This window comes from Olea europaea, chromosome 7 (assembly GCF_002742605.1).
Source record: "Olea europaea var. sylvestris chromosome 7, O_europaea_v1, whole genome shotgun sequence".
Taxonomy (NCBI): domain Eukaryota; kingdom Viridiplantae; phylum Streptophyta; class Magnoliopsida; order Lamiales; family Oleaceae; genus Olea; species Olea europaea.
The window spans coordinates 12,001,824-12,029,590 of record NC_036243.1 but is presented as its reverse complement, the minus strand read 5'-3'; the positions used below and the strand labels follow the sequence as shown (position 1 = coordinate 12,029,590).

General features: G+C 34.3%; 1 protein-coding gene across 2 annotated transcripts; it reads right to left on the bottom strand.

Moving 5' to 3' along the window:
• Window positions 1-225: 225 nt before the first annotated feature.
• LOC111397008 (digestive organ expansion factor homolog) lies at window positions 226-27,174 on the bottom strand. 2 transcript variants are annotated; one of them, XM_023023664.1, is made up of 25 exons: window positions 26,978-27,174; window positions 26,688-26,801; window positions 25,475-25,619; window positions 22,336-22,418; window positions 21,073-21,262; window positions 18,975-19,119; window positions 12,939-13,062; window positions 11,206-11,306; window positions 10,902-11,033; window positions 9,968-10,048; window positions 7,581-7,768; window positions 7,171-7,240; window positions 6,625-6,684; window positions 6,478-6,516; window positions 6,290-6,378; window positions 6,123-6,187; window positions 5,850-5,896; window positions 5,406-5,465; window positions 4,368-4,439; window positions 2,700-2,729; window positions 2,517-2,611; window positions 2,253-2,358; window positions 1,043-1,105; window positions 869-940; window positions 226-695 (listed from the first exon to the last, which is right to left on the bottom strand). In XM_023023664.1, exons 1-25 carry the CDS (start codon window positions 27,006-27,008, stop codon window positions 621-623), a joined length of 2,277 nt encoding a protein of 758 aa, XP_022879432.1. In that variant the 5' UTR covers window positions 27,009-27,174; the 3' UTR covers window positions 226-620. The 2 variants fall into 2 exon arrangements, with proteins under 2 accessions (XP_022879432.1, XP_022879433.1); XM_023023665.1 differs by lacking the exons at window positions 22,336-22,418; window positions 26,688-26,801; window positions 26,978-27,174 and having other exon boundaries at window positions 25,475-25,600.
• Window positions 27,175-27,767: the final 593 nt, after the last annotated feature.

Sequence of the window (27,767 nt, the reverse complement as noted above, 5' to 3'; positions counted from 1 at the left end):
ATTTTTCTCCAAAATTTGATTTTAATGAAGTCCAAACAAGGGCTTAATGTGAAATCTTGTACTTGCAAACTAAACAAATTTTTTAAACCTCTGCATGGAAATTGAACTTTAAACTTTTATTATAGATTTTCTCCCTTTGTCACGAACACACCCCCGCACCCCTCCACCCTGGCCCCCCAAACGTGATTTAACTCCTACTCACATCATAATGTAGATAATTAAATGTTACAAACAAGCTTTTTACTATTATAAAATTAGTATCAACATCCATCAATAGATTTCTTACAGCTCCTGTAAAAGTTGGGATAATCTAAAAGAATTAATCCTGCTCAAGTCTTCAAAAGCATAGCATTTAAGAATTATTCACACAAAATTGCCAAGGAGGCTATCATATTTGATTTCCTTTTTAAGTTACAGAGAAGTTTTAGCAATTAGTGTATACTCCAAAATTCAGAAGCATGCTCTTATAACATATATGCACCTTCAACTAGTGATGATGGTGAGAGCTTGCAGCTTCTTAAGAAAGAAAGCTTGTGTCCAATGTTCATTGCCATTAAACGCAGTGGCAAGTCCACCAGAAACCGAGCTCCTCGATAAATAAACTTCAGCTTGTAGAAAGTCTAAGCGAAAACAAATATGCCTTTCTCTGAGCTGACCATCCTTTTTGCAGCAGCAGAACCAACAATTCTCTCAAGCTAAATGTCACGAAATCATTAAATTAAAATTGTGTGATTCCACTAAAAGATGCACCATATTAGGTTAGAGTGGAATAAGCAAGAAAATAGTCCAGACAAGAAGATAGATTGGAGTGCACTAAACAAGTAAAACGATAGATCAAATCTTCCAAATTGGAGGACAGGAGAATTACCCGAAGATAGTCGAGACGAGAAAATAAGACAGTGCAGTTCATGTTATCAGACTCTTCCAGAAAACTAACAATCTGCAAAGAAATAGCAAGAAAATATTTAGAATAAAACTACTCGTAAATCCCAAAAATCATTATTGATTGTTAAAAACAGAGGTCCAAAGACATCACTTCCACCTCTGGGTAAAATTCTTTCCTCTCTGGAAGGGAGTAGATAATTAAATTCTGAACACCGCGAATCTGAACATAAGGCCAGAGTCAGAAATTCTCTTTTTTGTGTACATATTTACACGTGTGGAAACATGCAAAAGATTGTAAAGAGTAATAAACAAAATAAATACACAATGCAGCACACTTTCAATACCTGTCCCAAGAAACCCAAATCACAAAAAAGAAAAAAGGAATACCACCTTCAAGAGCATTTCATTGAGAGCACATACAAAAATAACACTGAATTTAGTGAAACAAATTCATGCCGTCGATACCAAGAGGACTTAATGCAATGATTTCCATAAAAATGTTCTGAATTAAACATTTTCGTGAACGATCAAGTCTGGCATCACTGTAAATCTAGTAGCTGCTGAGTAGTAATGTGTTCATCATCCAAGGATAATTGAATTTCACCACCTAAGATATCAATTCTATTTTTCTTCTTAATTAGGTACTCAACCTCATAGAATGAGTAAATAATTTGTGCAAAAATTACCACATGGTAGTTCACGGACATGCTGCATCATAAGCAAGAGCATCCATGTCAAGGTTCAATGACCGTATGATTTTTCATTGTGATAAGCGCACTAACATGCACATTATTAGTCTTTCTGGGTTGAGAGAATAAATAATAGCACTGCAAAAGTGCTAAAGCAAAAAATCATGGAATAAGACATCCCAGAGCACACAAAGCCAAGTTTGGCCTATCGACTTAATGTCACTTGGCTTTGTCACCCTGATAAATTTGTGCAAGAGCTAAGAATAAAATTCTGACTCGTAAAAATGACAAATTGTCACACAAGTCATGAATTTCTTGATAACCATATGATCTCACAATAATGATCATAATCTGATTTCAATCCATATTCTAGGATCTGCTCTTGAAAAGAGAGACACACCACCAAAGCCCTTTTGGTTGTGTCCATTCAACTGCATTTAGTTCATGTATTAAGGAATTGTATCAGCAATGAATTTTTAGTTTCATGCTTTTGCATACTTGCAGAGTTGTTATATACAATGAATTTCATAGAGTTCAATAACTAAAAGAATCAGAAAGTAACCAACAACAATGATATGCATGAGGATTGCTATTTATTTACAGCGGAGAAAAAGGGATGGTGAAAGTACTAACATATAGCAGAAAACAAGACTACAAAGAAGATTGGAAAAAGAGAACCTTATATCTATAATAGAAGTGAGCTCTCTCAGTATAAAGAATGATTTTCTTTTCTCCCCTAAAAAACTGGCCTCGTACACTGGATATATCCTTCTGTTTAGTGTACCTATACATAATAATAACGAATGAATGAACGAAAACACTTAAAACCGTATAAATAGTTACTAACACCTCTTACATATTATCGGACAGACCAAAGAAGACATTGTTTAATTTACTAAAGCTAAAACAGAAAATTAGAAAAAATGAAAAAATATTTCTTACTCTCCAAACAAGCAGACGGATGCACCCTGTGACTTCAAAAAATTTCGAAGTCGAACGAACTCGAAGTACGAACTAATGAATATCATAACCCCAGGCTGCATAGGATGATAGCATCGAAGGTTCAACATTAGTCTGTCCAATAATTATATAATTCAACAATTTATTTATAAAGCCTCATATTACCTGGACAGAATCTTTTATCTTGGGAAACACCTGCACAAACAAAATTTCAGTCTACCGTGTTTGAACATCATCAACGAAAAGTAGGCCTGGGCATTTTAACTGATCCTGAACCTTCGAAGGTTCCAGTCCAGTTTCCGGGGGAGAAAAATTAATTAATTAATAACCAGAACCGAGAACCAACAACCAACCGGTTCTGAGTAGGTTCTTGGCTCCTGAACTAGAACGGTAGGTACTCGAATGGAACCAATTTTTATATAATTTTTTATTTTTACAATTTATAGGCTCGATAAAAAAATTATAAAACCTCAAAACTCTAATTTGGTAGTAAATTGTTTAAAACTCTAGACAACCTTAAAAATCATGACTAACTCCTACTATTTGCCTCTCGCCCCACATCATGTTGTTGCATTAATACAAGTTAATATTTACAATTTGGACATTCAATGAATCAAGAAATTCAAGCTAAGGTTGTGATGTAAGTTGATGAATCAAAGCGTTCGTTCTTTGTAATTAGAGCCTTTTATTTTCTTATATTTTTTACAAACTTTATTTTTTAATTCTTTTTATAACGCATGATAATTGAACTTGATATATTCATAGCTTGAGCTATGGTGTACCTTTTATCGAGTTCATGATTCTCTTTTGAAATATAATTTTTCCTTCTTTACTCAAACAGAGCGAGTTCAAATACGTCAGCCGCAATTTCTTAATATTATATAATTATGTATCTAATTAGTATTTTTTTTCTTACCTAAGTTCATTTTAAAAGAAGAATTTAAGCATGATACATAATTAAATTATAGGTTCTAGAATATCTCATTTTTGGATCAAATAAAATTTATTAAGAAAAAATTAATTCTTCTCAAGCTGTAATTTATTTTTTTATGTTTATTCGTGATTTATATCTACACTATTGTGTCATGTAGTTGGATTTCTTAACTTCTCTCTTACACGAATATTGTCAAGCAGTAGCGTGTTATGTATATATATCGAAAGGGCCTATATAGAAATATTTATTGAATGCATGTAAAAAAAATGTTATGGGTAGAAACGAACCCAAATCGAAACCGGCGATTTGGGTTTGGATTTGGTTTCTTTAATTACAAGGACCCAAATGGTTTTATTTGTAAAATACCCGAATTATCTAGTATTGAAATATCCGGACCAACCCAACCAACGCCCATACCTAAAAGTATGTATGATGCAAGCGGGTAGGTATGGAAACACAAAAATCTAAAACATTACGGTCAAATTCAACAAAGCCCATATTTATCATGTAGCTAAATAGATCCTCTCTTCCAAATTCCATCATCATTTTCACTATTGTCGTCAAGGTCTACTTTCATGTCACTCTAGCTCAAACAATCACCCTCCTTGAATTGGAACCACCTATGTTACAATATAAAGCCGGCAACATAAGAAAGTCGAGCCAATAGCAATTTCTTTTTAACGCATTCACTTCATTAATCAGGCAGAGCAATCTACTACTAAAAAATTAACCCTGAAGGCCTCTTCAGAATTCAACTATGAACTCGTGTAGGTCAAATTGGAAAAGATTCTACTGGCACAGGAACTCCTAACAATCTTGGCTTCATCATGGACAACGTAATGGTTGAGATTCAACCATATATATAAAATTATAACAAGAAGGTAAATATAAGAAGAAACCTTTTTAGCAAAATATTCAAGTCGATCATCATCAGCCTCCAATATTGACTTTGTATCAAAACGCTCATAAATCTGTAACAATTGAAAGAAAAAATAACACAAACATGAGCAAACTTAAAGTTAAGGATAAGCGTAAGAAGAACCAACCAATCTCTACATACTGTAAGAAGGTTACGAGTTTTAGAAATTCTAAATTATTTAAATGCATGATTTTCATATGGATTCTACTGTCTTATATACATTTTTGTGTAAACTTCAATATACAAATACAGAACTTTTAAAAATCAACCAAAATTCCGCACCCTATGATCCACGATCCGACACATTAAATAGCAAAATAACTAAGCATAAAGCCTCTATATTTTCGGATCATGTGGACACGATAACGCTTTATAATTCAAGCTAAGCAGATAGTGTATCATTATTAGTGTGGTTGTGACTTATAAATAACCTAGAGTAACTAGTATGATTTTCAAGAATGACTTCATTGCATGCCTCGAAGTATTTCCAAAACCTAAATTTCATTTGTGAAAAACTACACCATGGAACTAACACGCTTAAGTTTGACAATTAAATAATTTGTTGTTAGTCACCATGATGCCCTTGCAATTAGATAGACGAAAGGTAAAAAGGGGAGTTTGGCCACCGGACTGATTGACAAGGGCCCATATAAGAAACTTAATATTAAAAATATCAACATAATGATAGCAAGATGATTAGAAGGAACAAAAATGCAAGTATACTTATGATAATGTTAATCATTGGATAGAAAGTATTCAACTGAGATCTTTCTTTCTAAAATGTTATAAATTAACATATTGAATTCTCTTTTTGTATTGTCAAGATAAGAAAATAACGTTGAAAGTAGTCAATGAATACAATTATTTTCTCACACAATCTAACAGATCCAAGGAATTTGTAAGTCAATATAAGTGTTCTTAAATGCTATAATTAATAAGCTTCAGAAGTCATACTCATTACAACAATCGTAGTTATTACAATGCTTTATTAGGATAAGGATTATATGAATGGACACACCTGCCGTACTTGAAGCATAATTTTTGGGAGAACACCTTTATAACTGCATTCCAATTTTACCTGCAAATACAAATCTTTATACTAGTACCTTCTGTTGTCCAACAAACAGCAGAAAAATAACTAATATCCAAAAGGGAAACCATCTCGGTAACAGAACTATGAAAAATATCAGCAACCATATATTTTGGCAAAATAGTTTCCTGCCTTTATGCAACTCTGCAGAACCTTATTAAAAGTAGAAGACAAGCACACCAAAAGTGGGAATGGAAAAACTTAAATATTGTATGTGCTTAGTGTCTACAGAGCCGAAATAATTTAAAGACAGGAAAAACGTGCAGAAATAGTTAGTGTAACAATCTTTTGAACACAGAGGCAACCGAATCAGTCTAACCTTAGTACATACACAGCGGTGACATAAAATACAATATGAAGAAAATGGCAAACCTTTCCTTGGTAGTTAAAGCATTGCTGATTAAACAGTGTATTGATGTCTGCAAAAAAATAAAGAAATGGATGCAGAGAAACAATTGTAAGTGCAATGCAAAAGAGAAATGGAAAAGGATAGACCTGGACAGTAGAGCTATACGTACTACTACGTAAGTTGGCATGGTAGATTGAGGAAAATAATAAACAAAATTGGGGGGGGGGTATGTGATGATCCATTATTGCAGCAAAACCACCACCAAATATTGAAACCAATGTTGTGAATTCCATTACCTGGGTTCAAGTGAGAACCTAAAATTATTGTTTGCCGATAGTAGCGTGCTTGCCCATCTAGATACCTAAGGATTAAAATAATTGAAGGCAACAGGAAAAATATCTATTAAGAGGTCACCCAAGGAATAAAAAATCAATTACAGAGACCAAAAAAATAAGAAGCATACCACGGCCTTATGCGCATAATGTCAGTTCCATGCTGCTTAGACGGTATTTGGTTCAAATGTTCAACAACAGTCTTCACATGGGACCAATTCTACACAAATATTATAGGAAAGAAATGATAACAGTGTCAATGTGATTCAATGAAATAAACAGATCATTAAGACTTTAAACGCATTAATAATCTACTTACCTGCATCATCATGACATCCGCGTGGTCAATGATTAAGATCTGTGACAAATAAACTCTTTAATTTAATTGACACAAGATAAACACTTGCCTAATAAGAATGAAAATGATAAAAGTCATACGTATTTGGAATCAATATATTATGCTAACCTCAATAGAAGAAAGATAATCAACATCTTCTTCCTTTCCATCTTCAGCCTTCCCAATTTTCTGACACAAAATAATTGAACAAGAAGCAGTCAGTACACATTTAAGTTAACATGCATGAGGAGAGAAACAAACCTATTCTTCTCAACAGCAAAGTTGTTCAATAATCCATTGAATATGTTCTCAAGGTTCATCCCAAAGATAATAATGGCACTTTAAATACATTCATATCTTTAACATTCCAACTAATGTTTTCTAAGAAAGACGACGTGGATAGAAAAAGAAACAGAGAATCATGAGAACTGGAGAATAAGATCATCACTGAACTATGTAGAAATCGTTTGTGGACAACTGAACCAGAAAAGTGGAAAGAGAGGGAAGCGCATAATCACCGTAAAACACCTAAAAGCTACACATGACCCTTACTTTATAATTGTACATTTTTTAACTTTGCTGCATCCCTCCACACTTTCCAATAGAATCATACTTGGTTAAAGAGACCAAGCAAAAAATTTATAACGGACAGTACATAACAGGATAAAGACTTACAGTGTACAAACCAAGGGGAGAAGCAACAATCATATCTGAACTATAGAAATCGCTATACAACCTCATACTCCTAGAAACAAATGAAAACAAATGCAGAGAAATTCGTAAGTAGGACACAGGCAAAATAGTAATACAAGATGTAACTCTTAGATTTAGAAGAATGTCTGCAATTCTTTCCATAAATATCACAGCCGACCTCTACTTCAGAAATATTAACTAAAAACGCGCAATAGAAAAACAAGTTTGAAGAACACATCTTTTTCCATGTGTAAAAATTATAGGCTAAGAATATTGCAAAATATGAAATAATAGAAAAGAAGTATTATGATAAAGAATTTCAGCTTTCACACATCAGACAGCATCCAAGAAAAAAATTCCAGATGGAATAAAGTAAATGTCTAGAATCTTACTTCTTGGTAAACTTTATGCCTATCATGAAGTGATCATTGTTATTATCTCGACCGAGCAATGCTTGGAAGTCAGAAGGTTTTGTGGACTTCTTAGATTTAGATATTTCTAAGTCATCCTCTTCATACTGGTCTTCAGTGCTTCCAGAACCATACTCCTCATTAAAGCGTCCAATGTTTTCCACATCAGCCTAACAAAAAGCACAAAATAAATTCTCTCTGAAATCTATATTATGTTCTCTCCCACTTAAAAGGCAACAGGATGAGTCTCAAAAACCAGTTATCTAGACAAGATAGCTAGATAAACACCAAGCATAAGACATGGAGTATAACCGAAAGAATTGATAAACTCGGCATGCAACGACTCAATGTCTTGCATTCCCAAACTTCAAGTTCTTGTTTTGTTTTCAATAAGAATTGGTTTTAATAAACTCCCTATTGCAGTTCGTCTCGCACCAGATCTACGATTGTTCTCAACATTTTGTTTAGAACCATAAATCCTATTGTATTCACTGAGGCTGTTAATTATATATACCATTCCATTGTAAATAACGATCTTATCATAGATCCATTGGGATCTTGAAGTTATATAATCATAAATGGAAACAGCAACTCTAGTCACCATCTTTATATCTGGTTTACTTGTCAATTTTACAAAACACGCCTTACATAGCTTTTGGGCAACCTTCCCAACAACTGAGAGATCCATTCAAGGAGCATGGGGTCTAATCGAAGTAATGAGCCTCCCAAATTAAAAAATAACTTTATTAATCATGATATCAAGATGCATTGAGAGAACAAAAGTCCTCTTAAAAGCTAAACAAGTTTAGATTAAAACTAAGAATAATCACATTCTTCCAACCAATAACGAAAATAAAGGGACTTGATCTCCTAAGATATATAAGTAATAAAAAGACAAGCTTTTGTATCTAAACTAAAACAATAGACACAACACAGCTTTCCACATAACATTGCCCCCATTTTCCAAGCCAACTAATAACTCTTTCAATAAATATCGCACTGCACCTTTCACAAAACATCCATTCAAAACGAGCTCGTCTTAACAAGCAGCACTAAGTGATAATTATATTACGTTGTCCTACTACAAGACACAAGGAGAAAGAAATAAATGTGGATCTTGCCTTCAAACTAAATCACAAGGGTTAATCCAACTATGAGAAAACTTGCATTCGCGGACATGAACAAAATAACATTGACATATTATTTCCGAGTCAACAATATAATAATGGGGCACTAAAGAAGGCACACCCCATATACAAAAGCATATCCGCAAAAATAGAAGAAAATAATAATAAAGAATCTATGACAAAAAAAACCAAATAAAAGGGCTATACAACTCCGAAGTCAAATATCTCCTGCTAAACTGGACCATTTTCGGTTTCCTCATCTAACTTTAATTGTTTCATAATGAGATTACACTCAATGATCAAATATTATGAGAGATCAAAGCACCAAACCCAGTCCTCTTTCTATCATTCTTTGTCACTCTTCTAACCCCAATACTCATGAATTCAGTACCAGTCTGTACTTTCTCTTGTCACTCTTCTAACCCCACTATTCGATGAATATTGTACTAGTCTCAATGCTCTCTTTGTTATACTCCAATAGATCCCTAAGAATTATCCCAAATTTTAGCCCAATTTGTAACTTATTTAAACAACTCGTAACCTTTACCCATCGGCATGGTAGTTCAGGTCACAAACATGAACTCTAGAAAAGAGTTTCTTGGGTCATTGAAACCCTAGCAATCTGCCAATCTTCATACTTACCACCAATTGAAAACTCCACTGCATCGTACTGTGACCAATCCACAACCATTTCAGATTACTTGACGTGACAACCACCTCAACTTAGAATATTCATTTTACCATTGAGACTGGAAATAGTCGATGAAATACATAGCAGTGGCTAAGAACAATAAATTTTGAATTCGAAGACGAGCATAATTTTGACAAATGAAATGGCAATACAACAGCATTTCAAGGTATAAACATGAGTAGCCAATTTGTGAACATAATAGGATCAACAATTGGTAGATTAGTTGAGAAATGTTAAATGTGCTGCATCTACACACTTTTAATGACAATTTGAGCTACACTGTTCACACTGAATCTCGTCTCTCTTTCCTCTTGTGCAACAAGTAAACCCGCCATACATGCAAAGTTAAAAGTTACTTTGAGTAATTAGTCAATGAGACTGCAATAACAATTCCAATGATGAATCATCAAATTAATATTTATATATACACAACCAAGATTTAAGTATCGATACAAAAAGCAATCTTAGCATCAGAATTCATGTTTAGCTCAGGACTAAAATGTATTTTCGATCTCTTAGTTATTCATGGCATAATGCAAGCACAAAAGTACCTTGTTCTTGGAAGGAGTCAACTGGATCAACCTCGTAATAATCCGTCGTGCAATGCCTGCTAAAGGCAAAAGAACCAAAACCTAAAACAAATAAGAGCAATGAGCCAAGGCATGTCAAATGGGAAATTGTAGAACAGGTATCCAAGTGGAAGGTATGAGAACTAGGAAAAAAATTCATCAGATCTATAGTACTAGGACAACACAGAAAGTAATGCAAGAAGCCTCCAAACAATTGACACACTGGACATATGGCCAAATATTAATCACGCAATTGCAGGCCAATCAACAACCAAATCAATAGATGTAAATTATGTAGTCATGTACATAAAACACTATAGTGCTCTATCAAGAAAATGTAACTCGGGAGCACATCACGATAAATTGTGATATGACATATTCGGAAAATCCTTTAACATATTGCATCTCAAGTCAAAATTATGAACTCGGGTACAATAACATTAACTATGGTGATCCCACACAAAGGATAATCGCACATAAACCTTCCTCCATAATTCAAAAGTATATGTACAATGATGAATACATGAGAAAACAACTATCTCAAAAAATAATAATAATAATAAAATTTAGTATAAAAACTTCAAAATTAAGTTCTGTATTGAAAGAACTCAAACAACTGCACTTAAAATTTGGGAACTGTATACTACATAGTCCAATAGACAAATTATTCATATATATGACATAGCTCAAACCCATACCCTCTCTCTTTATTTCTCTAAATTATAAATTCTGACTACCATCAATGACCTTTAGCTATGAAATCAATGTTGTTGAAAGCTTTGACAACAAGTAAGTATTTATCACTCGGGCACGAAGTATGCTAGCACAAAAATATATGAAAAATACAAATTTTAATCAGCAAAGGGGAGAAGAGGCAATTTAACTCATAAATGCACCCTATAATGTACTAAAATACCTTAGGACGAGTAAACCCACGGTCGAGATAAGCACTGCCGTTAAGAATTTTATCCTCCACAATATCTTGATTCTTAGCCAGTTTCCTTTCATTTTTTGTCATGAGATCTTTACTTTTGAGAATATGATTCACCTGCAAAACATAATATTATTTTGTTAAAGATACAAGGGGATGGCAGTTGAGAAAATTGTAGCAACTAGAGCAACTAACCAAGAAAGAAAAGGTGTAACACAATGCCTACTACTAGGCAGATACATGTAAAACGTATTAATCAAAAAATAACAAAGAAAGGACATATACATACAGAATGCACTAGGTAAGCATCCATGATACTTGAATCTTCTTCCTGACCTTTGAGATAAAATGGCTTCTTGTTATGGTGCATTATATCTTGATAGCTGTTGCCTGGAGAAAACATGAAACAATATATGAGACAAAATTAAGCGGCTCACCAGTAGTTATGTGAAGAGGACGTAACTGGTCCTAGAATCTGGAAGAAATGAATAATTCAAATGGAAGCATTAAAAAAGTGTCTACAAAGTTTTTCTTCCAAAAAACAAAAAATAAAAAACAAAACAAAGCAAAACAAAAACAAAACAAAAAACAAAAACAAAAACAAAACAAAATAAAATTAGAAGTGATAAGAGCAGTTGGAAGATTTTTTCATGAATAGTAAAAGCTCTTTTAACAGTTTCAGTACAAAATAACACGGGTGGAACAAATCAAAAATGTTCAGAAATCGTGAGGCAAAGTTGACACATCAAAAATGGAGAACATTAATTAGTGCTCTCATAAATCATACGATTGAAAGTTTCCAAAACAGACAGGTGGGAAGTTTACACAAATGAGCTTTGCCAACTATAGCATTGTCAATCAGCAAAAACAATGCTATCATAAGCTTTGACTCCATTTTTCTTGTTCTATAAAGATTGTAATGAAGTAGAGATGAAATGAAAAGCATATAAAATATGAAAGAAGACTGACATCATCCACACCCAACAGAACAGAACATTCTTCATGAATTAGTAAAAGAGCAACTACTAGAAGCAAGAAGTTTCCACCATTTAGACCAATTTTGTAGGTTGACATTACTAAGGAGCAAGAGAGTCAAAAATCCATAGTAGTATACAACCACCAACACTGACCAAAAATATATATATATATATTGTCAAAGTCACTAAGTAATGGAATTAAATTCAAGCCTATCACAAATTTTAATTTTCAACAATTATATAAAGCATCCAACGAGATCTAAATATTCAGCCGAATAGGATTATTTAACAAATAGATGAATATATGTGATTTGACATTTCATGTACCAAGGAGATGCAGACAATAATTGTTAATGCAGCACATTGGGGTAGTTGTTTGAGGTCATGGAATATCCTTCTAAATGCTTCTGAAATGCAGTGGGTAACTCCAGCCAGCGCTGGACATTGAGTTAATCGATGGGAGAAATTCAATCTTGTATACTTGCATCACACTGTCTCGCAAGAGTAGCTAAGGTAGAACCAAAAACGAGATCCTTCACAGGCTTTAAAAATCCTATCTAGACAACAGAGAGAATATATTATCCCTTCTAATGTTAGCAGTCAGCAATCCATTAACACACATGTTAAATGGACCTTTTCAATATGTTAGACAGTAACAGTCCCAAGATAACCACAGACACCAGCACGACATATACTACAGTGGAGCTGTGAAATTAACAAAGATCCCATAAATCGTAAAAGATTGAAATCATTCCATAGATATGTATTGCAGCCAATATAATAACATAATTATGCCATTATAGTTGCAACAAGAAGCATACCACTCTCTACCCTTCCTCCAAGAAAACAAATGAAATAAATTATTCATACAATCCAATAAAAGTTTTAACTAAAAGCAACAGGGTGCTTACATTTATGATCAAAGTAACATGACAATCGAAGTGCATATGATTGACATGTTATGAGCAATTTGCAAATAAGATATAAAGGAGAAGCAAGATGTTAAAATATTAAGCGACTTAGACACCTGACTAATTTTACTTACAAATGGAGAAAAACAATCTCTGTTTAGATTTATGAAATTCGCTGCCTTTAGATGCATCGTACATTTCCAACCAATGCTTGTATAACCTTGGCTTGAGACCATAATGTGAATCCAAGTCCAAATCCTGCAAACATAATCATAAAACTGCATTATACTCGTGCACTTAATAAAAGTGCAAGGCAGATCCTAAAACATTTAAGTAAGCCCCGTGAACATAATAGTACATAAAAATTTCAAACGACTAGAAAAGGCAAAGTAATAACATAAGGTGTAGTCTATTACAAATCCAGGTTTAATTTCCCAGACCTTTGGACAGAATTGCCAATTTTAACTTCTAATTTGGAAACAACCATTAATGTCAAGTAGACCATCCTCATCAATATCCTAGAAATATAAGCTAGCAAGAAGTCACCCATTTAATAAATCATTTTGTTCCTTTAGAACATAATAAAAGTTTTATTTACAAAAAACAATAATGCCTTTCTTTTCCAATCCTGTGAAGGAAAGTCGGTGGTGATGTCATACATTGAAAAATTCTGCAAAAGAATGACAAGTATAGTTATATACATCTAGCGCCATCCATGAATAGCAGCTATCTTCCACCAGGCAACAACTATAAATGCGGAGGAGTTACGTTTAGGCACAGATAGAACATTAATAATTTGGGCATACCAGCGAGAAAAAAGAATCAAATCTCAATAAGGATCGAGAAAGGATAATTTTACAATTGAAGAAATGCCAAGCAAAAATCAGTAGAAAACAAAGTGCAAGTTGCTGTATCAATTTTTTTTTTTTTTTTTCCTTGATAAGTAGTCAAGTATTTTATTAATCACGAATAATACACAGGAAGTGAATTATCAATTTATATAAGAAAGAAACATCATTAAATTGGACAGCCTAGACCAAGTATACAATGTCAAATAAAATAATAATTTAATCTGCTCTGTTGTCTTTGTATGATCATCAAAACAGCAGCTGTTTCTCTCCCTCCACTCACACGAGACGATGCATCCTGAAATAAGGTCTCAAACAAGTTTGCTATCCTTATTACGAAATTTTCTCCTCCATACTTTCAATACATCCTCCATACGTCGCGAAAAAACCCAATCCATGTGTTAAGAAGCCAGAATATCGTTTCACACGGAACGAGCACCGTCACAATAAAGGAACAAGTGGTCAATCGTCTCCTCATTCCTTCTACACATATAACACTACTCTATAACATAAAACCCCCTATTAGGAGCTTATCCACCGTTAACACCTATACATTCACAATCGTCCATGGTAAAAATGCCACCTGAGAGGACGGATTACATTGTCATACCATTTTTCGGGAGAATGAACTCTCCACAGGTCCCAATAAGGATCTAAAATAAGTGTCAACTGAGAACATACCATCCCGTGCCGACCTCCACATACTATAATCACCTTCTCCTACCCTAATGTACACCTCATACAAAGAGGTCAGAAGCATCGTATAATCATCCAACACCCAATCCTGCAATTCCCAAAAGCGATGTTCCAACTGAGATTCTCATTGTGTATATGTAAGACTTCATTCACAATTGCAGATGGCATCAAAGCAATACGATACAAAGAAGGAAACCCCACTCTTAGTGACCAATTTCCACACCAACAATCTTTCCAAAATCTGATAGTATTGCCATTCCCCACCATGAACATCAATCTATCCCGAAAGTTTCTCCACCCTCATCGAATATACCTCTACAAACTCACCCAATAAGAACCACGAACCTCAACTGAGCACGATCTCCCTCCATAACACCATATTTCACCTTTATAATTTCTATCCAAAAGTTCTCATTCTCCACGCCGAATAGCCACAACCACTTACCCAGCAAGGCATTAGTAAACAATACCAAACTCCTCAATCTAAGGCCACCCATCCTTATGGGAGAACAAACTGCGCCCTAATTAACCAAGTGAAGTTTCCTCTCTTCTCCTAACCCTTCCCATAGAAACTCCTTTTGAATCCACTTTAATCTTTTTGCCACTGAGACAAGAATGGGAAACCATGACAAGAAATAAGTAGGAAAATTCGATAGGGTGGACTTAATGAGGGTAACACGACTTTCCTTTGAGAAGTACATAAGCTTCCAACTCGTTAACCTCCTCTCCACCATTTCCACAATATTATTACAAATATGTATACTTTTAAAGCATGCTCCTAAAGGGAGTCCAAGTTATGACATAGGCAGCTGCGTAACCCTACAACCCAATATGGCCGCCAACTCCACATTATTGACATCTCCCATTGTGATAACCTCAGATTTTCTCAAATTTATTTTTAATCCAAATACAGCTTCAAAGCATAGAAACAGATGACGCAAGTTCCTGAATTACTCAGCATCAGCATCAGCATCTACATCACAGATGATCAATGTGTCATCTCAAATAGCAAATAGGATACCTGCAATTGGTCAATCATAAAGCCCCTTAACAGACTCTCCTCACAGCCTTCTCAAGCATTCTATTGAAAGCCTTCATAACAATAACATACAATAATGGAGATAAAATCCAATATTTGGCGCCCTTTAACAAAAGCATTCTGAAATTTAGACCACTTACCCAATAACTCGCTTAATCTATTTGCTAGCACATTTGCAATAATCTTGTACAATCCATTGACTAAGCTGATGGGACGAAAGTATTTAATATCCGATGCTCCCGATTTCTTTGAAATCAGTACAATAAATATAGTTTTAGAACTTCTCAAAAACCTACCATACTGAAAGAAATAAGTAAAGACATCCACAATGTCCAACCACATCACTTCCCAACAAACCTTATAAAATGAGAAAGGGAATTCGTCGGTCTTGAGGACTTATCGTCATTCATGCTGAATACCACTTCTCTAATTTCATCCTCCCCAAGTAAAGACTCAAGTACAAGTATCAGGTATGAATACGCATCTAAGTATCAGATCGTTTATTTTCTAGAATGTAGTATACAGAGATATGACTAAAAAGAGTCCAAATTTTGGACACGAGTATACGGATACGTCTTTCAAGTTTCATTTTTTTACTAATCCAAAATGTTATTTTGAATAGACCAAAATAAATTATTAACAAAGAAGGAAATGAATATTGAATAAGGGATTAAGACGAATAAAATAGAATTTTGGAGTTTAGCTTCAATCATGAAAATTAATAAATATTCTATAAAATAGAAAATGAGTGATTTGATTACAATTTGGACTTAATGTAGCACTAAGTATCACTACATGGAATCCATTTTCATTTTATACAAACGAAACCCTAAACCACTGTTACAAAAAGATAAAGAAGGAAAAAAGGAATCAAAGTAGTGGCCGGATGTTGAGGAATCTGGGTTCAAATCCCATATCAATCCATCCATCTGCCTATATTTCCTTCCCTTTCGCCATTTTCTCCGTTGTCTTTGTGCTCCATCCCAGATAATCGCACCTCTGATCGCATCACCGATTCGAGCGGCAGTACTAAGGTTTCCACCTAGGGTAGCCCCCTGTAGCAACCCAAAAATTTTATAGATAAAAATTTATTTATTTTGTATATTATATAAATTCCTATTTTATCTGGGTCAAATAAATTAGATTTTGATAAAGCAATTACAAATATATCAATATTGTACTTGTTGGATAGTTCGTAATTAATTAGAAGTCTTTGAGTCGAGAAAAAATTATTTTGGATAAGGATACATTAAGTTAGATCCAATTGAAAGAAAATGGTATAAATGTAATTTTATATAGATTATAAATCAATTTATTTTTCTCTCTCCAAAAAGAAAACGTGTGAGGTGGTATTTTTATCATTATTTGTTAGTTTTGATTTAGAGATTCCTAGGATGACACATGTTTTCACTATTCTACTATTCTAGTTACAACATTATACACCCATATACGGTTGGATAGAGATAGTGGATATCTTGTAGTTGAAAAAGATAATAATAAAGTACATTGTGAGTAGACATTGGTTGCAAGATTTAGCCCTATCAAATCAAATTTTGGTTTATTTATTCTAGCCTACACCTATATATATATATATATATATATATATAGGCATGATGAAAAGTTTTAGTCACACCAATTCACACATACGGTAGGTAAAGAGAGAGAGGGGGAAGAGAGAGGAGAGGAAGAGAGAGAGAAGATAGCATTGGAAATAAAGTTTGCATACATTGAATATTTTAATCACGTATTTTTCAAAGCGGAGAAAAGATTTTGAGCGTGCTTCAAATTTTTCTAACAAGTTAAGATACTTTAAGTGCAAGTGTTTTTGTTTCCTTAGGCGTTTATGTCTAATAAAAAAATACATGGATTGCCAGTAGACATTCGTTTTTTTTTAAGAGATATGAAATCCTATGAGATTATAAGAGGACCTAAGATAGGTGTATCGTTTGGTCACCAATATACTCCATAAGATTAGATGGTATGAATTGAAATTTTTATTGTTATATATATGTATATGGAAACTGCACGTATCTTACTGGGTGTTTTCGAATATTCACTCTTACAAATTTTTACAGGTTAGTTCGGATCAATTGGAATTGTGGAAGGACAGTGATGCGAGTTGCCAAGTGGATCAAATGAAAAGAAAAATAAATGAGTTTGTCGTCTTTAAATTTACCAATTAGTTTAATTTTGTTCCAAACGTGTTATTTGAATTAGTTAAGAGTTTATGTTATTTTTAGATAAAATTTTCATATTTTAAATTTAGATTTATAAATGTTGCAGTTATTAGTTTAATTAAAAAAATTATTTTTATAGTTTTGCACTTAAAATAAAGAAAAATGAGTTTTTCGTAACGTTTCGGAGTTTCTAAAAAATTGGGCCGTTACACCGCTTGTGTGTGGTTGTATATGTGGCGCGAGGCTAGTGGTTTGGGGCCCCTGGCGCTTTGATTTCTGCAAGCTCACCGCATTATTGTCGTCGCGGGCGTCGTCAGGGGTGGGTGGTGGTTGGGTGATGGTTTGATGGTTATGGAGTCGGGTCGTGGATTTGGATATTAGGGAGGGGAATTCCATCAGCCCAACCTAAATAATTTACGGAGCTTGTATATCAGAAGTTAAATATCAACAAGTATCTGTAGACCATGCCTAACAACCATTGTTGTATTAAAATTACAAGTCTCTTGTTGGATTTACATTTTAATGTCTTCTTACTCCTTTTTAAATATTTTCCTACGATGCTTAAAACATTATACATGTTGAGAGAATGTTTGGTAGGAATTAAAATTAGATTTTTAGTAAATTGTGATAGAAGTTTTTGAAATGTGTAGTTGAAAAGTTGTGAGACCACCTATGAAAGATATCGTTAATATTGATTGTTTGATTTTGATTTTGATTTAGATTAAAATTAGATTTTAGCCCCCATTTGGCCCCCATTAAATTTCATTACATTACATTTCATTTTTCTCTCTCCTATTTTCAACCACACAATCTTTCATAAAATAATATTACACGTAAATCGAAAATTTTTCCTTCTTTTTCAATCACAAATTTTTCAAAAAAACACTATTCCACCCATTTTCATTTCTAAAAAATGGGGGTCAAACATGGGCTTAATCCGAACTAAACAAGCTCTAAAACAAGAAAAATATAGAAGGTATTTCATAAATGTGTTGCACCCATTTCCTCAAGAAGTACAAGCAGAATAACTAATGCCACAAGTGGGCCCACATTGAGTAACTGTTACATTTGGTAAAATTGTTACATCAACGTGAGTAAAGGTGTGAGATTTCTACATTTAGCATTTCTAATCTTGTTGGAACCATTCACAAAGAAGTAGGCCTAATCAATCAGTCTATATGATAAGCAATGATAATATGGTGTTGTGAGACAAACTAGACCATGAGACAGCCATCAGTAAGATGGCATGTCTGAAGTTGATGACAATAACAACTACAAGCAATAAATGCATGAAAGAGCCCTCCCAAACTTATGATAATATGACCAATTAAATGAACATAAAATCCAGTAATTTGCATGACAATATAACTAAAATAGACTTATCAAGTAGAAAGGGGCATCATAACAGACCTCAACTGGGCATACACCTGTTCCTCTCCAGTAGGTTTTTGACATATTAAAAGCAGGCATCTTCCATGAATAGCTCCATTTCCTTATCAATAAGTGGTCAATCTCTTCTTTTGACAACTTGTAATCCAAATGATTTGCAAAAGTACTGTGGGAAAAGAAGACAATCTTGCAATGAGTGTATACGTTTCTATTGACTTTTTATGAGGTCTTTGTTAGAACAACTAAAAGAACTTGTGTATTAAGTAACATAAAGTCAAAAAGCCAACCAAATGTAAAGTTATATTGCTTACAAGTGAAATACAGAAAATATATACTTTTTGTCAGGGGGTTAATTGCACACTGATATATTACATGGTTCACTGATATTATTACTAATTGAATTATTATTTATCTTACCCCTGAGAAAACATTTGATTTGAAAAGTTAACAAATGAATAGGAAAGCAAAGCAACCCGTCTTTCCAATAAGAAAAACAAAGTATGTTTTAGCAGTATAAGAAAGCCCATAGTGTGATATACATGGCCAAAGTAATATGCCACCAACGAACAGTCAAAATTCCATCTCTTTAAAAACTGTGGTATGGCTACAACATGAAAGCGTGCATTCTTAGTTTGATTACAGCCAATCAGCTGCAGAAGGAAAAAATTTAGCATAGTTCAAGTAGGTTAGAAAGTTATTGTAAGGCTATCAATGTAAGAAATCATGACATTCTTCTGACAGCAAACTTAGGACGGAAATGGAAGGAACTGTTTTAACATAATGACAGACGAGTAAATGATGTGATAGGTGCCCACAAGTTCCTGTTGTAGGGGGTTGGGGTATTATGGGGATTTAATACAATAAATTGTATAGGCTTCAAACTATAAATAGGAGGTAGGGTTTCATTTGTTTTAGGCAGAAACTAGGGTATACCAACAGTGAGAGAGGCAGCCTCTCGAAAGATGACCATTTCATTGTAATTCAATTCAGTTTTCAATTCAATATATTCACAAAAATACGGTACAGATCTGTTATAACAAATGATAGTACCAGATTTGTATTGTATTTAGCCTTCCATTTTAACAAAGTATTTCTCCATGAATAGAAAAATATGTCATCTAGGAAAGGAAATACTGAAGAATCGAACAAATGTCATCGTGTGTTGGAAACCGTATAAGTTCCCTGTGTAAGGAATCTAGTCAACTGTGACAGTATAGCAATTTAGACGTAGAAATATGTAGTTACAATCAAATAGTTATTTAATATACAGGATATACTTTATTTCTACTAATTTTAAGAAATCGAAGAGTTGACTCTCTGATGTACAAAGCGTAATAGTGTAAATGTTGTAACACATTCTTCAGAGTTTTGAATAATGAAATTCATTCAACTCATTTTAAATCAGATATCATGTAAAAAAGAAGGCTAACACCATGACGTGAAACTAAAATAGAAGGTGTTCTTCATCCACGCAGCATATCTCAAAAACCTAAAATCTATAGGCTCATTCTTAGGTTAACTTACCACGATTGTTAATTCTTTTCGGGAAACCTCATGAGATCTAGCCATATAAGATATTGAAGCTTTAGACAACAATTAAGTACTCTTATCCTCTCTTGAACTTTAGAATTTCAAGAGCATAAGTTGTATCCAAAGCTGTATTGCAGAAAGGGAAATGTTCAAAAAGTTTCAAGGTAATACTTTCCACTGGGACTATAAAGCCTAAGTCCAAGATCAAATGTATAATCAATATGGGCTCTGTTACTGCTATTTTGGATCTCTTGAAGAGGTAGCATCTAAGCAAAAGAGATACATTTTTAAAGGCAATTTGAGGCAATAGTAGAAATAATTTCTTTATGTCTATCATATTTGGATAGAGTATATTGAGAAATAAAAAGCAAATGTACACCCCGTTTGAGCCCCATTATTACTCATTATAATGTTTTGAATAGTGTTCTATTTGAAAAATGAGTGGTTGAAATGTTTTTGATTTACGTGTAATATTATTTTATTGAAAATTGTGTGGTTAAAAGTAGGAGAGAGAAAAAATTTAATTTAATGTAATGAGAAATAATGAGGCTCAAACGGGGGCGTAGTAATATACGTGAGTTGAGAATACCTTGTGATCACAGATGCCTCAGATATGGATTGACCACTCATTCTCACATCACTTTCTTCATCCGTGTCATATAGTCCATCATCATCAATCACAACATCTTCACACAGTTCCATACCATCAACCATTTCAGAACCTTTTAATCCTTTCACAAAAGTGTTACTCCAGGGAGACCCTTTATCATTTCCTGAACCTAGGAAAGAAATGAGGGTTAGAATGGACAACAATGATGTCCAAAATAAGAATTCAGATCGATAGACAATATCTGCCGAGCAAACCAAACTGTTTAAATACCAAAGGAAAACAATTCTAAAATGAGCAAATCTAAAGACAGGAAAGGCAATAAAAGTTGATGTGTGTACTAACAGTGTATTTAAAGTGTCCACGACTCTTATTCATTATCCGTTGTCGCCAATTAGTTACAATCCTCAAGCTCATAAGATAAAGAGGGTATAATGATCTTGTTTTCATGAATTGCTTATCTAATATATTACCAAAGACAGGTCAATGTGATATAATAGAAATTTGTTCTACACCTAAATCTGAGACAAACTAAATGTAGTACATTTACTCACAAAGCCATTAAGTATTCTTGTTTTTTCCGCCTTTTTTCTATCTTTTGGTAGGATATGGTCTGAGTAGATAGTAAGCATGATAAATACTTCAATATTTAAGAATGGTGAGTGAACAGATTTAAAGTTGACTCTTGCTAATACGTAAGGAGCTCATGACCAAAGACATTATGAAAAATTTTTGAGAACAATTTGAACAAGATTATATTGTGACATCTTCTCAGTCAAAAAGAGCAGATTGTAGACATTCTCTTAGACAACAGGCAAGCAACTTATAAGTACTACATTATTTAAGAAAGTGAGTGAGATTATAAGAGTCAAAACTGACTCTTGGTAATACATAAGGACCTCACGAACAGATTAGAGTTTGAATCTTCTCAGTCAAAAAAAGCAGCTTGTAGACATCCTCTTAGTCAAAATGGCAAGCAACTTATATTAATAAATTTTAGACAACCCTGCTGACAGTACATGCACTTCCTTGAAGAAGTGAACCACTTATTTTTCTCAAGGTAATAAACATAAAGACCCCTTATTACAATAGACAATGCCATATTGTTTGCCAATGTTGTCTTTCAGTCAATATAGTCATATGAAATATCAAGGCTCCCGCAGAGAAAATTAGGGAAAAATGATTATAGATATATCATAAAGGCAGAAACTAAGAAAACTTTCGTAAATTTAATAGTAAACGCACCATCATGCTGTTCCTCAGACTCGCTAGAAGATTCGATATCCCCAACTACATCTTCATCTGTGTCACTTTTCCCTTCTATTTGCCTACTCACAATATAAGCATTCAGTGATGTTTTAGCTAACTATATGCAATAGTTTCACGAAAAAATGAACCAAAATACTACAAGTTGTACAGGGATAAATAATACATAAAGTCATAAAGAAAAAATCAATATAACAGTTTCTATCTTGAGAAATTCGGTCTTTGTATCGAGAACACTGTTGTGAATTTGTGTTTTTACACAAATTTTTTTGAGGAACTTGACAATAAGAAACTATTATACCGTGGAAGAAAATTCTCATTTTTGTTCTAAATGTTCCAAATTTTGTAAATCAGCAAATATCAGTTCAATAAGGAAACAGAACTTCTCTTACACACTGAAGAAATATCCTTCCAGCTGCTCACGTCCCTTTTGTTCAATACCCAAATTTGACAGTGCAAGTTTAGATCATTTAGTCCACTTGGATTCAAGATCATTTAGTCAACGTGAATCTCTAAGATCTCAAACTCCCAAGCAAGCAGCAATTTGAAATCCATAAGTTCAGGATTTTCTTTTGATCAACACTCTACCTCATGTCCCTCTCCACTGCCAAGTTCCATGACCATCCTTATCTCCCCATTTCGCCCTCTTCCAACTTTCTACCGAATTGAATAAAGTCTATTCTAGAGTACATATATAGATAATTCTGTAGCATTGGATTTAAAATCCCATTAGAATATTTACGAGGATTTTCACCTCAATCAAAGAATTTATTAGTCCTGGCTAAAAGCTATTTAAAGGTCGAATTTTTGCAGCATATCCTAACAAATATCCTAGTGTCACTCTTCGCGTCCCTCCTCCTCATACCTCCCAACCAACTTGGCCATATATAGTTTTACAAAATTGGATTTGTTTGATACCTAATGACCTTACATGTGTTGATGATGAGGAGGATGAAGGCGACGACAACGACCGAATGATTTTTCTTACATTATATAGGAAGAAGTACAATCTAAATATGGTAGATATAATCAACTTAAATATAATTATTTATAACTATGTTAAGTCATAATCTTCATTGACACCCCTGTTGATCTCATTGACACCCCTCAAATTGATGCCGGATGATCAAAATGCATCAATTTATTGAATGAAGTACAAAAGAACTTAAAATGCCCAACTGCAATAATCCATAAACCAATTCACAACATTCAGCCTACATTCCACAAAAAATAACCCATTAACCCAAAATAACCGAATCCACTCCCTATACCAGCCCACTTATACACCAGCCCAGTACTAAAAGCCAAGTCCATAACATCCAATAATCCAACCCCCCCCCCACAACAGCCCATTTTTCACCTGCCCTAGCCCGTTTATCCAAGCCCACTGTCCTTACACATCCACAGAATAAACATTACCTAATTTCCAGTAACACAAAACCCAAACCTATTCCATAATTTCGACCACAAAACATTTTAAATCCCAACAAACAAACATAAACCAGCCCCTTTTCTCAACTCCCCATCTTCTTCTCAAACCCCAGACCAAATAGTAACCCGCCACTACAAATCCAGTTGCCATCTCCACTCCAGCCAACTTCTTTGTTTGTCGCCGCTTCCACTTGCTTCATCAACCATATTCGACATGCCCATCCCAACTGCTATTTCAGCATCAAGTTGTGTGTCAGGTGCATGCCTCGTCATTTGCTTCACACGCCTCCTATGCTTTTTAGTCTTGAAATGTTCTTCCCTCATGGTCACGTTAGCAAAATACCGATCGCAGTGTAGACAATAATATTGGCCTATTCCGGTGAGGTCTTCAACAAGCAAGGGTTTCCTATCTCCATCTGCTTTATGAAGCTCATCATAAACAGCATCGTCGACTTTAAGAAGAAATTTGGTGCGTCAAGCAGTTTTGTGAGAGTAGCAGCACTCTACGCTCCAGTGCGGGCACTTCCCTCCCATAATTTGTTATTTTTCCTCAATTTGTGAAATTGGGGTTCCCTTTCCTCTATTTAGAATCCAAATAGTAAGGCCCGCATCAAAAAGGCCCAACTAATCAATAGTAAAAGCCAACTCAAAACCCACAACAAAATAGAAGCCCAGCCCAGTTGTTTCTTCTCACGCAGAACCAGAAGATCGTTAAATCCCCTAATCTGATCTTGAAATCCCCAGAGGAGGAATAAATTACCAGAAATCACCAGAATATAATCTGTAAATCAACAAAATGTTACCAGAAATTGAACTTCTCCAACCCGAAATGATGAATGAAGCCAACTGATGAAACCATTGACCAAAGCTCGGTCGACCCAGAATCTTAGAATCAAAACAACCCAAAAAAATTTAAAAACCTCAAGCAATGAGTAGGACGCACCCAAGAGTCACCAATTGACAAAAATTCTATCAACCGTCAACCACCCAAGAGTCACATGTTGACAAAAATTCTGTCAACCGTCGACCATTACAAGAGTCACATGTTGACAAATATTGTGTCAACCTTGGACCACCACAAGAAACCCACACCTGAGAGGCTAAGTTATGCTCAAACAAAATCGAGAATTTGGCATAAGTCCATCGGGCTCTGATATCATGACACTTTATGACTGAATGATTTTTCCATAGGGATTCCTTACATTATATACGAATAAGTACAATCTAAATATGATGGATATAATCAACCTAAACATTTTAAATACAATTATAAACATAATTATGTTAAGTCATAATCTTCGTCGATCTTCGTGATCTTGGTCAATATTTATGATTTCTGTCGATCTCATAGACAAAGATGTCCATGTATATGCTGATAAAGCATTTGATTTCCTTTGCCAACCAGTCAAATTTGCTGACTTATACACATTTTTTAATTAATTTATGACATATTTATTTATAGATTTTTTAAAATGAGTGAAAATTACTTGTGCCTTTTTTCACAAAACCTTCTCATAACCATGGAAAGTTTAAACGTGTGAAGTTGAGATATGTGGATTTCTAATTCATGTAATTGTCCATCTTCAAACCTAATATGCATTTCAAAATGCAACACTTGACCACACAACTCAAAAACACTTAAAACAAGACACTGGTTAAGGAATATTCAGTCAGAGAAATCACTTACCTTCTTCTCAAAGCATTGGCAACAGTTTCATTTCGAGACCCCAATGTCTTCAACAAATTGTCATACATACTTGGCTCTCTATAAACAATTTTTCCTGATTCTTCATCTTCAGAAGCTACATCTTTGTGCTCCTCCAACAAGTCCCCTATGTTAAAAATCAAATTATTCATACATTCATCCATGCATGTTAAGAGAGAAAGTGTTAAAGCAATTTTGGTGTTTACCAACTTGAAGCCATATCGAATTTTGTTTGATCTAGAACTGTTATATTACTTTGGAACTTCATTACTCTTTCCTTTCCCCATTTTTGAGTGTTTCTCAATATCATTTTTTATAACTTATAAATCAGAAACCCCCACCTGTCCATATCAAGTTCAAATAAGATTGCTGCCCAGTGAAATTAGTAAAGGTGCGCGTAAACTGGCCCGGACACCCATGGTCAAAAAAAAAAAAAGTTCAAATAAGATTGCTCCTCTAAAGATGTCCTTTCATATGCATTTGTGTACGAAACATAGCACAGGATATCTATATAATAACCTCGTATGTTTCCTTGCACGATCAATTTCATGTACTTCGGCATGTATGTGTGTTATGGAGGAAGCTGGGGTAAGAGAGGAAAGAGATCAGCAAAGAAGAAGAAGAAGGAAATCAGCTTCGAAGAGAAGCAGGGAAGCAACCATCTTAACCAAGTTTGAAAATGAAAACTGCATCGTTTTACTTTAAATGGAACGTGTCGTTTTACTATTTTATTTGTGTTGGTTTTTACAGAAAAGCAAAAAAAGTTTTACGCTTTAATTCTGAAAGCACGACTTTCAATTGTTAGTGGTATATCTATATCCATGTGCAGTGGATTTGGTGTCGAATTCTGTTATGCAATTTCAGTTAATGGTGGATTGATTCTTCAATTCATTTCATCTCTCATCTCTTCTCAATTTTACATCTTTTTTCCCACCCCAATTTCTGTTTTTCTTCATTTAAGTGGTTAACACTCAGCTGAGATCAACTTCCGGCCAGTTATGGATAAGGAGGAGCTGAAATTGGAGCCCAACCTTGACAATGTGTTCATTTAGTTCCCAAAAAAATTGTGCTTGCTAGTTTTTTTAGCATATGCAAACAGAAAACAAAACTTGAAGAGATACGTGAAATGACAAAAATAAAGAAATTTAAATGTTCACGTCAAACACAACTAGAGTAATCATGTAAATCAACTTACCTGAGTCGTCACTCTGAGAGGAGCTTGGTGTGAACTTTTCGTCATTGGCACGGCGATTTCGTCTTAAATTTTCTTCCTTTGATAATGTATCTGCTTTAGACAGCCTCTTAAACCCTGTTCCATAATATTAAAAATATATATATAGCATCTCTTTGCTATCAACTTTCATATAAATGGCTGTACGAAGTTAAATTTTTAGTAAACTTCTCTAGGGAAAAATAATTGAAAAATTAATGGCTATTAGAGGAAAAACCCAGAAATATTTGGCAATTAGAGTAAAAAAAATCTACCTTGTTTACGAGCAAACCCTTGCTTCCCCATTGTGATGTTAGCACGCACTAACACTGACAGAGAGAGAAGAAACGACGTGGCCGAGGAGATTGTGGAGCGCCGCGACAGTTGGGAATTGGGACGGAGCCGGCGGCGGTGGTGGGGACGGAATGCTGGCTTCTGGAGAGGTTTAACGTATCGTCTTTTTCTTTTTGGGTTAAATTCATCATTTTTTTTTTATTTTTTTTTACGTATATGAAAAGTTTCCCTAATTATTTTTGGACTTTCAAAAATTTTTTTGAGGCCCATTATAACTTGAGGCTTAATGCCACCCAGAACCGGCCCTGCTCCTCTCTATGATACGCTAAAAAAGGTGAGTGAGTTTTACTAGATTATTTGTACAATGGTTTGGACAGAGAAAACACAAGTTTAAGTGGAAATTGCATAATATCAGGTACTTAAACATTTAAATTCAAAGGTAAAATTTATTTATGCAAAAATTAGGTATTATATATAGTTAATCCACCCAATTAAAAACCCTAATCATTTCCCCAATTCAATCCCGTCTCCTCCTTCTCACTCTACAAACTCTCTCTTCTCTCTATAACAATTCTGAAATCACAATAGGAGTTTCATCACCGACGATGTTCACGACGTCGCCACCGTGGCGGTGACTCTCTGATGCGTCGATTCTGTACAAGACCGGCACTGCTGCAAGGGGCGCGACGCCTCCTTTTCTTAGACTCGCGAATGTGAGCACCGGTTCGATTTTCAGCAATGGTGGTGGTGGAGGCTGCTATGGTTTTCAGC

Excerpts from the sequence above, each read along its gene's own strand:
- LOC111397008 (XM_023023664.1), bottom strand. The coding sequence starts at position 27,008 with ATGGGGAAGCAAGGGTTTGCTCGTAAACAAG. Across the intron at positions 941-1,042 it reads GGAAAGAATTTTACCCAGAG|ATTGTTAGTTTTCTGGAAGA; the intron begins GTGGAAGTGATG and ends ATTTCTTTGCAG. Across the intron at positions 696-868 it reads CTCGTCTCGACTATCTTCGG|CTTGAGAGAATTGTTGGTTC; the intron begins GTAATTCTCCTG and ends CGTGACATTTAG.